A 17454-nucleotide genomic window follows, 5' to 3' on the forward strand; every position below is an offset into this window, starting at 1 on the left:
TCAGCAAACCAGCTCCAAGCAAAATCCCACCACACCGCCCCACTCAAAGCACAAAACCCAAGACAGAAGATTCCCCACAGCCACAGGCATACACTCCCCTCCTCCAACCTGCAGTTAGTTCCAGGACTTGGGAATTGGATAAGGGAACAGGGAGGAAAGCCCACAGGATTCTGGCTTTATTTATAGTGCTTGAATTTTTTACATATGTACATATACCTGTGTGACTAACAGCTGAGTTTTTTTTTTTTTTTTTTTTTTTGGCTGCATCGCTCATCATGCGTGGTCTTAGCTCCCTGACCAGGGATTGAACCCTCGAGCCCAGCAGTGAAAGTGCAGAGTCCTAACCACTGGACCACCAGGGAATTCCCAACACTTGATTTTAAAAAATAAAAAAGACAGAAGAGGAAAAGATGCCCCCTGGGGTAGAGGAATCTAGAATGAAGGAAATAGATTAGAACCATCTCCAAAGAATTAATGTGGCCAACTAGTGAACACATGCCATGTACAACACTCACTCATGTAAGCCCTGAGGTAAGTGAAGGGCTATCATCACCCCCTTTTACAGACAAGAAAACTGAGGCTCACAGAGGTGAAGCAACTCACATTCATTCCTTCATTCAGAAAACATTTTTCTGACTGTATCCTTACACTATGGGCCAGCTTCTGTGCTGAGTTCTGTGTAAATTGGTGGATAACAGAGGCCTCATATTTTTGCTGCTGGTGGCAATGCCAGAATGATTAAAACCAGATTCCATAAAAGTCCTCATCACAGGGGAAAAAAACGTGCAACTGTGTGTGGTGATAGATGTTAACTAGACTTGTGATCATTTCACAATATATACAAACATCGAATCGTTATGTTATACGTCTTAATATAAACTTAATATGTCAATTTTCAAAACTGACAACCTCAATTTAAAAAAATACAGACTCCAGAGCCCATATTCTAACCACCACACTTCACTGTTGGCCCATAGGACACACAGCGCTTCCTTGGACCCAGCATGATCCACAGGACACTGTATTACTGCCCACAGGAGATGCCACTGTCCCGGAGGCAGGTCACCTCTCAGGAGGGACGGCCACCTGTGGCTGAAGTGAAGCCAAAGTCCCGGAGTCAGTGTCACCACTCACCCCCTCCCAGCCCCACCACCTCTGCCTGGAGACAGGTGCTCCTTACTTGAGGCTCTCTGGGACTTTGGGCGGCAATATGGTCAGCACCAGAGAGGACTTGTCGATGGCTGAACAGGAAGCCACCAGGTTCAGCTGGGGGATGAACTTGACCTGTTGACACCAGTTGGGGTGGAGAGCCTGGGAAGAGAGTGGTGGTGGTGGGAGACCCAACCCAAGGACGGTCATCCAGGCCCAGCTGCCAGAGCGTGGCAGGTGTTGGGGGCTGGAGGGGCCAGGAGATCCCCAAGTCTAGTGCCCCTCTAGTTATCACAGCTCTGACAAAGTGCTCCAGCCCCACAGTCCTAGCCCAGGTCGTGTGATCAGGGGTGTGTGGCCATCATTTATCAGTGGAACAGGTTAAAAGCACTGAAATCTGCTGTCAGGTGAACTCTCGCCTATAAGTTAGAGGACAGGCAAGGTCTGGCCCATACTAATACCATTGTCTGTGGCCCCATGCCAAGGTGGGAGGAAGGATGGATCCAAGTCCGCCTAGTCCACAGTCGCTATCATCCACTGGGCGCCCACCATGGGTGAGCCTGCGCTTCCCGGCCCCACCGCTGGCCTTCGTGTTTGTCGGGAAGTGGTCTGCAGTGAGCGAGGATGTTATCTGGTGCAACCTGGGCGGGACTGGGACTTCCCTGAGACTGGGACTTCCCTGGTGGTCCAGTGGTTAAGACTCCGCGCTCCCACTGCCAGGGCCCGGGTTCAATCCCTGGTCAGGGAACTAAGATCCCGCAAGTCGCATGGTGCAGTGAAAAAAAAATAACGGCTGGAACCCACAGGTCAAGGGCATGGCCTGGCTGGACAGGCTCCGTGTTCTGGCCCAGTGCTTGGCCTCCCAATCTGGAGATTTTCCTCTCCAAGACAAGAATGGAGGCGAGGCGAGGTGAGCTGGGTTTTGCATGAGCTGTTTCACCAAGTGTCTGTCATAGTGAAGACTGGAGGATGATTTGATCAACAATGGCCAATGACATAATCAATCATGCCTGTGTAATGAAGCCTCCATAACAACCCAAAAGGATGGGGCTCTGAGAGCTTCTGGGCTGGAGAACACGTGGAGGTGCAGGGAGAGTGGAGACCGGACAGGGCATGGAAGCTCCGTGCCTCTTCCACATACCGTGCCCTCCTCATCTCTTCCATCTGGCTGTTCCTAAGTTATATTCTTTTCTAATAAACCAGTGATCTAGTAAAGTAAGACGTTTCTCTGAGTTCTGAGTTGTTCTAGCAAATTAATCGAACCTAAGGAGGGGGTCGTGGAAACCTCTGATTAATGCCAGTGGGTCAGAAGCACAGGTAACAACCTGAACTGGGGATTGGCATCTGAAGGGGAGGGCCGTCTTGTGGGACCCTTAAACTGCAGGATCTGACGCTATCTTGGGGTAGACAGTGTCAGAATTGAGTTGAATTGTAGGACACCCAGCTCATGTCAGAGAAACGCTTGGAGATGTGGGAAAAAAAACACACGCTGTAATGGGTGTCAGAATCCTCTAAGCACTGCAAGTGAAGGGATGAAGGCAGAGGCTGATGGAGCAGGGCTGTTCTAGGCTGGCTGGTTAGGGACCCAAGGGAAGTAGAGGGGGGCGTACAGTATGTGGGGGGACAGCACAGCAGCCTGAAGGAACGGCGTGTGTCAAGGCCCTGAGGTGGGAAAGGGCTTCGTGTTCAGAGAACAGCCAGGTTGCTGGCGTCTCTGTGTCAGAGTAAGGAGGAGAAAGGTAAAAAGCAAGACTGGGAACAAGCCAGGGGCCAGGTCCGCTCGTGTCCTGATGGTCGTGGGGAGCACTTGAGATTTTGTGCAAGACAAGAGAGCTACTGGGGGATTTTGAGCAGAGGAGTGACATGACTGTATTTCTAGCTCAGGATTCCTGAGGCTGCTGAATGGAGAAGGCACTGCATAGAGAAAGGACGCGGGGAAACGGCGAGAAGCCGCTGCAGCCACCCAGGAGAGCTGGTGCCTGAGTAATGAAGGCAGTGAGAGAGACCAGTCACACCTGGGATGGTCTGGATTCTGCAGAAAGAGCGGACGGGATCCAGCAGCTGCCTCCACCCCATCCCCAGAGACCAAGCCCCAAGGCCAGAGACCGAAGGGCAGATCCACCTGCTGCATTTTTGTTTTTTTACCTGTGTACAGCTAATTACCATGGTTACAGCCAAGGAAGGATCCCACTTACCCTCAGCCGGTAACTTCTATAACATAGGGGACTTCTCATTTAAGAGCTTCCGTGTGGAAACGTTGGTCCAGTGATCTGATAGGGGAGAAAATCAAGGCCCATGTCACCAGCTCTCCTCATCTGTAGAACAAGCAAGACCTCAGAAGACCCCTTGAGTTGGTTTGCAACTCCCATGCACCCCCATAGGCTTTCCCATCCAAACGTTCACTCAAGCCTCCCTGTGTCCTGGTAAGTTCAGTGGGGTGAACTCGGCACCCAGAAAACAGACCAGGGTCAATAAACACTGCTGCCCAGAGTCCCCCTGCCAGCTCCTAGCAGAGCTGGAACCAGATTTCGGGGCTCCTCACTCTCCCCAACTGGTTGAGTCTCCATTAGGGAGCTCCGACTCTGCTGGAGTGGAGAATGAACTGAGATCCTGGGCTCTTATTCATTCTGAAAATAATCATTTGGGAGTTTGCCATCATGCTTCAAGCTACTGAATACATGTCCCCCTTGTCTGGCAAATACAAGTTCCAAGAAGGAGAAGTTGCATGCATGCGTCGTAAAGCAAGCGTGTCTGGCTGGAGCAAGCGCAGTAAGCACAGCCTTGCCCTCCCACTTTTCTCTCCTTCCACCTTCTAACAAATTCATGAACTGACTGTGCTCATCCCCATGTGAATAAGGGAACTGAGGCACAGAGAGGTTAAGCAACTGGATCTAGGTCATACAGAGCTGGTCTGTCCAGCCCCTCCCAAGTCAACACACTGCTGGGCCCCCCTCCCTGTTTGTTCCCAGCCTTCAGTCAGCATGTGGCATGGAAGGACTCCCATCCAACACTCTAACCTCATCTGCCTCCCCTCCAATTTCCTGTCCACCACTTGGCTCAAAGACCACCACCTCCTGTGCCAATTCCCAGGGTGGCACAGAGCGACCATGCTGGGTTGGGTCAGGGCAGGTCAGGCACCAGGGGCAGAGGCTGACGAGACAGGACACAGCAAGGTGCCAGCCCCCTGCTGCATCCGGGGCAGGATCCGTCTTCTGTCCGGCCAGTGGTGGATGCTGCCCCAACAAGCTGGGCAGGAGGTGTCACTGAGGCTTGGGGGCCCCAGGAGCCCCTGCTCAGAAATTCTGGCTAGAAGCCCAAGTGGCCGTTCTGGAGTCCGAGGAGTCAGTGTCCCTGAGGGCTGGGGCCCCCTCCAGATGGATGCGGAGCAGCCTGGAGGCCTGACACTGCGGGTCGAAGGCTCGATCCCGGGCAGGGTCCAGTTCAGATACGTCCCAGACAGCCCCAGGCCCCGAGGCCTCGGGATCTTGTGCTCCTAGGCAGAGCAGCCCCAGACAGCATCCTCCAGCACTCAGTCGGTTTGGGATACAGCCTAGCAAGTGGTTCAAGTGCAGGCTCTGGAGCAGACTGCCTGCCTCAGATCTCAGCCACGCTTAGCCACTGTGGGGCCAGTGTAAGCGCTTCTCCCCCTAAACCCCCTGCTCCTCCTCCCTTAACAGGCTGTGACGACAACAGCCCCTCCTGGCAGCAGGTGGGAACTGCAGGAGGTGACTGCCCAAAGCGCTCAGCACCCAAGGGTTCCGCAACTGTCCCTGTGCTGATTCATGCTGCTCGTGCGGAGTCGGGCCTTCGACCAGGCGCTGCAAAGCCCACCTCTGGGCAGCCTCTCCGCCCCACCCCACCACCCACCCACAGGCAGCTCCCAGCCAAGGAGAGCAGAACCCTCCTCACGCCATGGAGGAAGCTAGCGCCACTTCCCCAGGGCCCAGAGCAGGTCACATAGCTGCCACAGGTTCTTTCTTCCTGGGATGAGGAGGGTCCTGAAGCCCCCCAACCTCCGCCCCGGCCCTCACGTGCACAACTTCCCACCTCCAGAGAGATTGCCCATCTCCCCAGCCCCGTCCCGTGTCCCGCTGTCACGCCATCACCCCATCTCCCACAAGTGGCTCTGAGCTGAGAATGTGGGTGCACCACCTTCCCAGGGGCTCTCAAGCCGGGAAGCAGGGAGGGGAAAGAGCTCCCATGGCAGGACCATCTCCCCCCACTCCCCACATCTCCGCTACCCCATCTGGAGGCCCTGGGGAGGATTAGGGGGTTGAACAGTCCATTGGTCACATCATTGGAGGTGAAGATGATGACATTGCCTTTGGTGTCCCCATAGCAGAACACAGCCCTGTGATAGACCTGGGAAAAGAGGGAGACAGAAGAGGCCACAGAGCCGGCTGGGTGTGTCCAGTGCAACCCTCCACCCCTCCCCGGTCTCCGAGGCCCTCCTCCACCTTGGGAGCGAGGGCAGATCCCACACAACTTTCCAGCCTTGACCTCAACAGCTGACAAACGTGGGCCCAGCCGCCCAGATCCAGACCGTTGGTGAACCAGGTCCAAGAGAAATCAGCACTTTTTTTAACCAGAATAAATGAATCCCTGGTCCTTCAGCTGCTCTTTGTCAAGTCACCCTACTGATGGACCATGATGTTCCCAGAGACACAGCGGGACAGGCCGGGTTAATGGCTGACTTGGTGAAAGGAAGAGGGGCCGACAACAACTCTGAGGTCTGAGTGACCATGAAAGGGGACCCAAGAGAGAAGCAGCTTGAGGGGAAGAGGACACAGGCACAGAGGGTGGGGATCTTTCCAGTGCTGCTTCCAGAGAGGCTTTCTGGGGGTCCCAGCCCCACTGCTGCCAAGCCCCTGCACCGGTCTCCAGGACACTCAACAGTAGTTCAAGGTCAGGAAGCAGCTGTCCAGATCAATGAAGGTGAAGGCCCGGACACATTTACGGTTACTGATATCAAAGAACTCTGGGGAAGAGACAGAAGGGGAGGCACACATGAACCCAAACCCATGTCCCAGGCCTCAGGAGTCTCTGGTGACAGTGAGAAGCCTCTGACAGTGAGAAGCCTCACTACTCACCACCCAGCAATACTCCCAGGGGACTCTAATTCATGCTCACAGTTGGCTAGGTGACAGGCCTCTCCAAGCGCAAATGCATGGCTTCCAGTGGCCAGGCGCCGGCCTGGGGAGCCTCGGGGACTCACCTATCTTCTGGTCGGTCGACGCAATCGCAACCAGGTTCATGTTGTGTAGACACACCATGTCGATGACCCGCATCTGCTGGTTGTGGAGCGGATGGATCTGGTAAAGCTGCCAGAGGGACAGCAGAAGAGACCTGGGCTGGGGAGGCTCCCCAGGAGAGCATGCCAGGAGCACAGCCTCCCCGCAAACCCTCTCCTGCCACCCAAGGCCCTGGAGCCAGGCACAGACCTGGTGTGGAGCCCAGCCTTACCACCAACTACCAATGGTGGGGTCTTGGATAAACTCCCTGACCTGAGTCTCAGTTTCCATATCTGTAAAATGGGCTTCAAGAACACTCATCCTCACAACCCTTTAGGGAGTTTGACAAGCTCATCAAGTTTTAAATGTGCATAGTTTGTGATCCCAGGATCCATTCCAAGAGGCATCTACAGATGTGTTTGCAGGTACTCACAGAGAAGTTTAAGCAGGAACGGGCACTGCTGCCCAGCTACAACAGCAACAGGCCAGAGTCTGCCTGGAAATGACGCCTTACAAACCCACACCACCGATCACTGCCCGGACATTAAGAACGAGGGAGCTGTGTACATACAATGCAGAATAGTTGTTAAGATCTCTTATAGGGCTTCCCTGGTGGCGCAGTGGTTGAGAGTCTGCCTGCCGATGATGCAGGGGACACGGGTTCGTGCCCCGGTCCAGGAAGATCCCACATGCCGCACAGCGGCTGGGCCCGTGAGCCATGACAGCTGAGCCTGCGCATCCGGAGCCTGTGCTCCGCAACGGGAGAGGCCACAACAGTGAGAGGCCCACGTACAGGAAAAAAAAACAAAAACAAAACTCAATGAAACAAGGCAAACAACTCAATTTTTCAAAATGAGTAAAAGATCTGGACCTTTCACCAAAAAAGACATACAAATGGCAAATAAGCATAGGAAAAGAGATTCAACATCACTAGACATTAAGAAATGCAAATTAAAAAAAAAAAAAAAAAAAAAAAAAAAAAAAAAAGATCTCTTATAAGTGAAAAAGCAAGGTGAACAGCAGCATTATAATGTGCTACCATTTGTGTATTTAAAGAGAAGGGGGTCGGTGTATGTACAGGCTGTCCATGGAAAAGCACCCCCGAAGTGGTCACAGCAGTTGCCTCCAGTGAGAGGAATTAGGGTCTGGGAGAGGAAGACCAACTTTTCCACGACCTGCCCCTCTCTGCCTGAATCGTTTTTCTCTGATTTTTATTGAGATGTAATTGACATATAACATTGTAACATTGGTATTTGTTTTGTTTGTTTTGTCCGAATCTTGTTTACCACCTGCCGGTCTTGCCTGGTCAAAGTGGCTTATTAACGAGAAACCATCCTGCCAGGTTGTGAGGAACGAATGGAACCGTGACAGCTAAAGCATCCACGTGCTGCCGGCATTGGGAGGAGCTGGGCCGGCATGGGTGCCGCCCACCCTGGTGCCAGCCTCACACAACCCTTACACAGACAGAAATTGAGCCGGCACTCCAGGCAGGGGACACCACAAGCAAAGGCAAGTCAGCAGAAATGAGCTGCCACGCCCAGGGAAGAGGAGGCCAGCCCGACAGGTCTGGGTTGGAGAGGACGGGCCATGAGTGAGGTGTGGCCAGCAGTGGAACCTGTATTTTACTCCGAGTAGCACCATGCGGGCTCCGAACTGCCCCATCAGAACTCAGAGCACCAAGAGCAGGGGCCTGAGCTAACGGCTGGGGCAGGGAAAACAATGAACCAGGGCCCCCAAGGCCCCTCTCTGGCCCAGGGCTGGGGTCTAACCCACACACAACGGAGGTGATGGTAATGCCCATCACCCCCCCAGACCTGCGTTCACACCAGAAACTGAGAGCCCTGGGGAGCCTCAGAGACTTGCCCAAGGTTGCACAGCTGGTAAGTGAAGCCCAGACTCCAGGGCCTTCCAGCTGCACAACCGTGGCCATGCAGTGTTTGAGGATGGTGCTTGGCGACTCACTCTTGCCAACATCTACTTGCCAAAGCAGCCCCTCAGGGAAGGATGCCCAGGTCTGTGGGCCTTCGGGGGGAGCCTCCCTGTGTCCTCTTCGGCCCTCCAAGGCTTTGGCCCTCAGGAGCGCTGAGGTGACCATGTAGTAGCCACAAGCAGGAGCTCAGGCTATAATGTGCCCCCCTGATAAGCACACAGAGAAAAAGAGGGTGGAATGTGCCAGAAACGCCAGCCTCAGGCGTACAGGTGAGAATCCCCCTTGATCCTAGGCTACCAAGTGCACCCAAGAGAGTCACTAGAACTCCACATACCTTGGTTCTCTCCCTTGGCAACTGGGGTCAGGGGGATGATACAGAATCCTCCTGCCCCAAAGGATGACCCCTGATGCAATTAGGAAACACTCTGCAGGCACAGAGCATGCTCACTCAGCCTTCTCTGCAGAGCTGGGCCCTCCTCATCTGCTGGAGGACTCTGGCCTGGCCTGGCAACAGCAAGTACACAGGGGTTTTCCTGAGCATTTTATCATTTACCGCGCTTGGCCAGGAGCTGACGGCACAAACGACCATGACGATGACGATGTCAGCTTATGTTTATCAGGTGCCTGCTGCGTGCCATGCCATGCTCCAAGCACCAGGCACGGACTATGTCATTAAATCCTCCCAATAACCCTGTCTGTAGGGGATACTATTACTAACCCCACTTGACAGATGAGGAAACTGATGCACAGAGAGCAATACAGTAACTTCCAAGGTCACAGAGCTGGGGGGTGGTACAGTCAGAGCTCTACGTCTGGCAGTTGGGCTCCGGAGCCTATGTTCACAGTCACTGTGACTTCCTCCCTGGTCCAAGCAGAGGATTTGAACCAGCAGGAATTGGTGGTGACAGGGAAAGGAAAGGAGGTTGATCTCCAGCACGAGAACCCTGGTGGATGATGATGCCATTCACTGACCTGGAGGCACAGGAGAAGGAAGCCTGGTGGGCAGGGAGGGCTACAGTGACATTCAATTTGAACAAAGTGGGTTTAGGTTGTCTGTTGGACATCTAAGTGCAATGGACATCCAGGTGGAATCTTGCTTTCAGAAGAGAAATGCGAGGCTCATGGTCCCATGGGGAAGCCAGGACCTACTCCCAGGAGCAAGTGTGGCTGTCTAGCCCACGGGTCCAGAAAAGGAGCCCACTCGGGTCTAGGGCATGAAGGCAGAGGCTTTCCAACCACCCACGTGGGCCCCACTCACCCTAAAGGAGCTGGTCAGAGAGAAGGACTCCGACCAGAACTGCAGGATCCCGTCCTTGGTGACAGTCAGGATATGCCCAATCTTCTTGAACCGCTGGCCTAAGAACTCCATTTTAACAATCTCACACCCATGATTCCTGCAGAAGGTGGTAAGAGAGAGGAGCCCAAACCAAACCAGAGCAAAGAGCACAGAGGAGGAAGGACAAAGCTTCCCTCACAGGCACCACGAGAAACTCGGGTGAGTTTCTGTGACACGTGGGCTCTGCCCCTCCTTCAAAGGGACTGTCACCACTAACAACCGTGGCCAGAAGGAAAGGAGACCCACATGGGATGCTGGGGTGACATGGGCCTCCCAGAGCAGTAAGTTTATCCCATGAAATAGCCAGTCAGCTTCCTCATGATGGGATGGGCCAGACGAGACAGGGAACAGATGTTCTTTCACAGGAAAAACAGCCCACAGGAGGCGAGTGGAGTGGGGCTTGTGAGGAAAACTGCAAAATAACAGTGTTTCCAGCAACTACTCTAGTGCTTAGAGATGGAGGGGGGAATAGGGTCCAAGAACGAGATAAAAGTAGATAAAGGGACAGTGAGAAATCAGGGCCTAGTGAACCCAACTCTTCATCTCCAAAATCATGCCCTGAGCATAGCTAATAGCTCCTGGGCCATGCCTGGCCTCGCAGGAAGCCACTGAATGGCCTTCCCAGAGAACTTCAACGCCACCTTCCAGTGGCTTCTTTCCTGTCCCCAAGCTGGCTAAGCCAACTGGCTATTAAGGGGCCAGACACAGCACAGCACACTCTCTCCCACTTGATGTGCCCACACCTCTGGGCCCCGGCAGGGCAGGTGATGTTGCCTCACCTTACTGGGAGCCAGGGGCTAACCGTTTGCCTGGAGTTATGTCCTGGTTCCCAGCAGAGCTGGGACTAGAACCCAGGCACCTCGACTCCGACTCCAGCCAGAGCCCTTTCCACACGTTGCCATGGACGTGAGCTGAGCCATGACTTAAGGATAACCCACTGGGAAATTCTACTGTGTTACAGACTCTGCACGAGAGACGGGGACTCGTTATCTGGACACGGCTCTCCTCTCTCTCTTGCCCTCAGCCCACGGCTCTGCTCAGAACCTGACCAAATTTCTCAGTCACCTCTCTAGCCGTCCCTTCCAATTCTGCCTCCTCTGTCAGGGCCAAGGGACTGTAGGGAACAGACTCAAGAGGTGAGAGCTCTGAAGAGTGCCCCAGGAAGCTGTCCCCTCCTGAATCTCGGCTTCCTCATCTCCACAGTGACAGCACCTCCACGGGATCAAGGAGACGGCGTGCTGGGTGAGCTTGGCCCAGGCTCAGTCCAGGTGAGCGTTTTCAAAGTTACCCTTTCCTGATGGTGATGAAATAGTATTTGGCTATTTTCTCCACCAAGCTGGACATGCCCTCCAGGTTAGTAGGTTGAGCAAATAAACAGGAGAAAACAGGGACAAGCTTCTTGTTTCAGGCCCTGGGGATCACCCTGGGGAATCAAACATCCCAGGAAATAGACCAGCAAAGGTATGACGACACCCAGCAAAGTTTCCATGTAGAAATTTATGGTTGCAGAGTGTGTCATCACTCATATTTATTGGCTATTCCTCAATTAAATCTTGATCAAATTGTTTTCAAAGTTACTCTTTTGTGGTTTTCATCACACCATCTTCTCTATTAAACTTCAGGTTGGTTGAGGGCAGAGACACCCTTCTAGTTTGTGGTCTTCTCCGTGGCCTGCTCTGGGTGTGGTCCCTGGAGACAAACTCACCCACAGCCCCTCTGGTTATAACCAGGCCACAAATGGAGGCCACCACACCTGTTACTACAGGACCCGGCTCCTGGGCCCCGGCCGCCTGCACGGGGCATCTGGTACCCCAACCAAGGCGGACTCTGGGAGGAGAGCAAGGGGCCTGCAGCAGCCCAGCTCAGGAGGCCTGGGCCCACGGGCTGGATCCACTAGAATGTTCCTCGTTCTTAGGGAGTTTGGAGGGGTGGGGGCAAACAGGGCCAGGGCACAGAGAGAGAAGGAGCCACATGGAGGAGAGAGCCCGCAGGGTCAGGCACAGATCAAGGCAGGGACAGGAGCCACTTGCACCAGGAGTGATGCAGGGGCTGCTCCCGAGGCCCGGTGCGGGCTTGAGGAGCAGTCTCCTGTGATGGCTCTCACTCCTGTCACCTCAAAGGAAAGCCCTATCCCCGCTATGTGAGACATCTGTGCCCTGTGGATGAAACCACAGACCTGCTTAGCCCCAGCCAGAGCAGGAAGCGGGAGCAGCGTCTATGCTGCGGATAGGGAGGGTCCAACAGAGTGACCCCACCACTGTCACTTGGCCTGAGCCTCAGTTTCCTTGTCTGAAAAATGGGGACACAATGAGGGGCTGCTCAAGCCCATCTATGGGGTTGTGAGGCTGAAACGAGCTAAAGAATACCGAGCTGCAGGCGTGGTGCCAGGCCCACGGTGGCCCCACAGACAGGCGTGGGGACTTAGGAAGGGGCGATGCAGGGCTGGCCCCAGCCTGGTCCAGACACACCCTTCAGTCCAGGGAGTCCAGGGAGAGGCTCCTTACAGGGGTATGATCCTCATAGGAAGGTGGAAGCGCAGGTGGCACTGGCTCCTCATCATCTTCTCCTTCCCCTTGAACTCACGCATCACGTAGTCCAGGTACTCCTGCTGCCTCGGGAAGAAACGCCAGCAGGGAGGGCGTCGGCCAAACTGGCTTCCAGTGCCTCGCCCGTCTCTCCCAGCCCCTTCCAAGGGACTCCGGGAGCCCCAAAGGCTCTGGTCGAGGGAGGCAGCCAAGCACCAGAGCTGTTCTTGGATCTGGATCGGCAAAGGGCCTCTGTGCGAGCATTGGTGAAGACAGCACAGCAGCGCCTCCCTCCTTAATGTGTTTCTGTAATCCTAGATAATCCTCACATCACTCCACATTTGCAGTTGCATCTGAGTCTCTTTATTCACCCCACTTTATGGATAATAAGACTAAGGCCCATATAAGTATAGATGAGTTGCCCCAGCTCATATATCAAGAAGTCAATAGCTGGGGAGGACCCATAAGCCAGGCCACGAGGGCAAATCTAGACTCTACTGACTAGCCTCACGAAAATATGGCCACGGCCGAAATGGGCCACCATATGAAGCTATAACAAGAGACAGGGGACTTCCCTGGTGGCATAGTGGTTAAGAATCCGCCTGCCAATGCAGGGGACACGGGTTCGAGCCCTGGTCTGGGAAGATCCCACATGCCACGGAGCAACTAAGCCTGTGCGCCACAACCACTGAGCCTGCGCTCTAGAGCCTGCGAGCTTCAACTACTGAGCCTGTGCTCTAGAGCCCGTGAGCCACAACTACTGAGCCCACATGCCACAACTACTGAAGCCTGTGCACCTAGACCCCGTGCTCCCCAACAAGAGAAGCCACCGCAATGAGAGGCCCATGCACTGCAAGGAAGGGTAGCCCCCGCTCACCACAACTAGAGAAAGCCCGCGCGCAGCAACAAAGACCCAAAGCAGCCAAAAATAAATAAATAAATAAATAAATTTTTTAAAAAAACAGGGAGTTATGAAGAAAGATCATTGTGTAGATGACAGAGTGCTGGAAACATATTTATTATAGAGTATTAAGAGAAATGAAAGCAAAAAACACACATAAAGAAACAGAACGTAGGGCTTCCCTGGTGGCGCAGTGGTTGAGAGTCCGCCTGCCAATGCAGGGGACACGGGTTCGTGCCCCGGTCCGGGAAGATCCCACATGCCGCGGAGCAGCTGGGCCTGTGAGCCATGGCCGCTGAGCCTGCGCGTCCAGAGCCTGTGCTCCACAATGGGAGAGGCCACAACAGTGAGAGGCCCGCATACTGCAAAAAAAAAAAAAAAGAAACAGAATGTACATCTATGCTGAGGGGGAGGTATGACAGAGCTGTTAACACATGGGCTCTTGAGGCAAAATCCCTGGGTCTGAAGATTGGCCCAGCTGCTAACTAGCTCTGTAACCCTGGGCCAATTTATTCCTCTCTTGCCTCAGTTTCCCAGTCTGTCAAATGGAGGTACATTACCAGCACCTACCCCATAGGATTCCTGTGAGGTTCAAGTATAATAATATATAAACTGCTTAGCACAATGTCTGGTGTAAATGCTAGTTACTGTTGTCAGCATTGCTACATCAATACATCAGACTGTTTCTTTGTACTTTACTGTGTTCTTTTGCATTCTTAAATGCTGTATATGCTCATTGTAGAACATTTAAAATCAGGGGTAAAAAGCATTATTATTAATATGCTTTAAAACCCTGACTTTTTTTTTTTTTTTTTTTTTGCGGTACGCGGGCCTCTCACTGTTGTGGCCTCTCCCGTTGCGGAGCACAGGCTCCGGACGCGCAGGCTCAGCGGCCATGGCTCACGGGCCCAGCTGCTCCGTGGCACATGGGTTCCTCCCGGACTGGGGCAAGAACCTGTGTCCCCTGCATCGGCAGGCGGACTCTCAACCACTGCGCCACCAGGGAAGCCCAACCCTGACATTTTTTGATTTAACAGCCACTGAGTGACCATAAGAGGCTAAGAGATGGTTGTGGCACCAGCTGGAATCCCCTTAGCCAAATGGGAGGCTGGTGTGCAGGAGAGCCATGTGGCAGGCAGGGGTCCTTGCTGCTCACTGCTGTGTGATCAGCCAGTCTCGGGCAGGGGTCACTAGCGTTTGTCACATACTCTCCTGTACCTCGGCAGGGGAACAAGCTGCAGTGAGCCCAGCTCACAGGGGTCTCGGGAGGGCCCCCTCAAAGTCTCTAAGTGTTCCCTCAATCCAGCAAGCCCCCTAGAGTCTACCCCCCTCTTCAGCCCTCCACTTGCCCCACTGACCAGCCAAGAACCGCACCCTCCAGCCACCTGAAGCAGCGGGGGTGCCCTCCTCACCCAGGTGATGGAGCCATCACAGTTCACGTCCACCTTCAAAAACAGCGCCTCTATCATCTCGTTGGACGTATTGCTCAGAATCTTCTTCACACCCTCAAAGAAAGTCTTCACGTCCAGGGCTTCCAAAGAGAGAAGGAAGAACACCGTCCACTTCACCGAAAGTCCCTCAGCCCTATCACCAGCCACAGTGTTCTTGGGTGTCTGGGTGCTGAGGGGGAACACACAGAGGATCACATTGCCAGGTCATCTTTTGCATCTCATCTGTTCAACATGTGATCACCCAAAAATACTGGCTGCACACCTGCCGCATGAAAGCACCATGTTGGTCCCACGGCAGTGACGGGAAGGGTACTAAAAAAGATCAGATCCCATTTCTGAGCAAATCAGACAGACCAGGCATTGAGACAAAGAAAACTGATGAAAACTCCAAAATAAATAAATAATAAAGACAGAAAGAAGAAAAACATAAGTAAACAATGGCAACAAAGGGACATAAATAAATTCAAAGCTATTAAGGAAGAAGTGAAACGCATCTTTTAGAGGCGATGAAAATACAAACTTGGGCTGGAGGGAAAGATGGGCAGGGGAGAGGCAGAGGGGCAGGGGGAAAATTTCTTCCCCTGCTGGGTTTTGTGGCTACAGGGGCATCTGTCTGCAAATGGATCCATTACTCCTGTCTAGATTTTTTAAAAAAGAATCACAGTCTTCAAAAAGAACTTCTAGAACCCCCTCCAAATATTTGGAACTTTCGCCATGGCCTGAAGGCTGCTCCTCCCGGACCTCACCTCTCACCACAGTCCCTTTCATTCTCTGCTCCAGCCACCATGTCCCCACACCGTTTCTCATCCTGCCACCTCAAGGCCTTTGCACCGTCTGGTTCCTCCACAGGGAAGCCTTTCCCAGGGACTCTCGAAGCGGGCGGCCCAGCGCCATGCCTGGCTCCTACTTCCCCCCAACCTTCCTCCTTACCAGCCTGGCCATGAGCTCGGGGAGTGCAGGGCTGAGCCTGTCCCCTCTCTGACTGGGTCCTCAGCGCGCAGCAAATGTTTGTTCCCTGAGTGTTTCTGTTGGCACTGGGACGTGATGACAATGACTGGGGACCACCACCATCTGTGTTTATTCTTACTGATCGCCTGATGGTGGCGGGGGGCACCAACTGTGGCACAGAGAGATGGGGTCATGTGCCCAAGGTCACACGGCTGGTGAGTGGTGGCACCCAGACCATCCCCAGCAATCTGGGGTCACGCTCTCACCCTATTCCACGCTCCTCATACAACGCCCAGCACGGCACTACCTCGACAATTATCGTTTACTGCTAAACTGAGGAACAAATGAAAGCCTGAACGAAAGCTGCCCTGCTTAAAGGAGCCATCCTGCTGATCTGAAGCGATAGCCAAGAGCCTTACACATTTGAGTGACATGTAACAGTCCCTCTGTGTATCAGATGGATGTCAGGGGACAGTCCCCGAGCACAGAGTTGTCCCCTCGGGAAAGAGCTGGCAGTCAAAGGGCCTTTGTGCAGGTTTAATGAACAAACTCCTCTTGACAACACTACAGGGAGAGTCCCTTTCATTGGTGTTTAAGAACTTGTATATATTGTTCACTGCTCTATTATTTTAATATCCTTCTTAAGAACAGTTTACTGAAAAAAATTTGAGTATAACAAGAGAATAGACACAAAGGTGTCCTGGAAAGGAAATGTACACTGTGGGAGCCAGTCAGGTCCCCTGCTCATCACGGCTAAAAGGAAGCGCTCACCCCTCACACCAAATGGTTCACTAACAGCTCTCGAAGCACAAAAGTGAAAATATCATGTCCCTGGCAGGGGGCCACTACATTCCCTAGGATCAGGCAGGAGGGACTTTCTGGGCGGCTCCCTGACTCCTGCCAGCTCACTCCTCTGAGCCCCAGTGACCTCGAACCCCACCTGAGGATGCCGTTCCTGGTCCTCGGGGCCTCCTCCCTTCTGGCAGCCAAGCACCAGCCACTCTCGCCTCCCCGGGCTGCTGCGTCTCCCCCAGGCTCCGTCGCCTGCTCTGTCCTGTCGCTCGTCATGTGCCTCAGCTCTTCCCATCACTGTCCCTTTCTTTTCTGCTGGGCACTCTCCTTGAACGACCTCATCTATTCACCCATCTCTACATCTCAGGAGAGAATTTCTCTCCATGTCCCTGAATATTTCCAAGTGTCCCCCTGGCCCTTTCAACTCAGCATGTTTAAAATCCAATTTCTTATCTTTATCCCAAAACTTGCTCCCATTTCCTGTGTTCACCATCTCTGCTAACGGCATCACCTCCACCCAGTCACCCAAGATGAACACCTGAGGGGTGAGTCCTGTGGTCCTAGAATGATGCACTGTCATTCTCCCCATCTTACAGATGAGCACACAGAGGCACAAGAGGTGCGGGATTTGCCCAAGGACACACAGTGGTGCAGCGGGGATTTGAAACCAGAAGACCTTCTCCTCTCTGTTATAATCTCCAGGACCCCAATGTGCGGCCATCACATGATGAGCTCTTTCAACAAACCCCCCAGGCTCCACATCCAGCCCGACCTCCTGGCCACCATGACACTTACCTTTCTCAGACAGGTCTAGATGTGCCACCTCCCCATCAGCCCCACTGCCGGAGTTCAGGGCCCTGTGACCCGAGGGCACCCACCGCACCCCCAGGGTCACCTGGCCCCCCAGCCTGGCCCCAGGATGCCCCGCTTGCCCTCTAGCCCAGCAACACCTCTCTTATGCCAGGCCCTGCCTTGACCCTCCCGGTTCCCCATCTCCTGGGAAACTCACACTTCACCTTTCCAGGCAGGTCAAGGATGACCTCCTCTGAACACAGTGGGGCAGGAGTCAGGGGTGGAGGAAGGGGGAGAGGCTCCCGCTGCACCCACACCTCTCTGTGTTGTCTGAACTTTCTACCCGTGTACTCTTCCAGTGCCAAGTGCCCCCAGCTCCCTGCCCCTTTCTCTTCCTTT

At 53.7% G+C, this 17454-nt stretch overlaps 1 protein-coding gene across 1 annotated transcript in view; it reads right to left on the reverse strand.

Moving 5' to 3' along the window:
* The window catches only part of EFCAB8 (EF-hand calcium binding domain 8), a gene marked incomplete at its 5' end in the record, with an annotated part of 32609 nt that overhangs the window by 11056 nt on the left and 4099 nt on the right, over positions 1 to 17454 (reverse strand). The window contains 7 exon segments of the mRNA XM_081255135.1: positions 1181 to 1422; positions 5391 to 5404; positions 6044 to 6127; positions 6365 to 6470; positions 9569 to 9704; positions 12151 to 12254; positions 14485 to 14692. Coding sequence (XP_081111261.1) covers positions 1181 to 1422; positions 5391 to 5404; positions 6044 to 6127; positions 6365 to 6470; positions 9569 to 9704; positions 12151 to 12254; positions 14485 to 14692 — 894 coding nt within the window.

Source organism: Mesoplodon bidens (assembly GCF_964165515.1).
Source record: "Mesoplodon bidens genome assembly, chromosome: 15".
NCBI lineage: Eukaryota > Metazoa > Chordata > Mammalia > Artiodactyla > Ziphiidae > Mesoplodon > Mesoplodon bidens.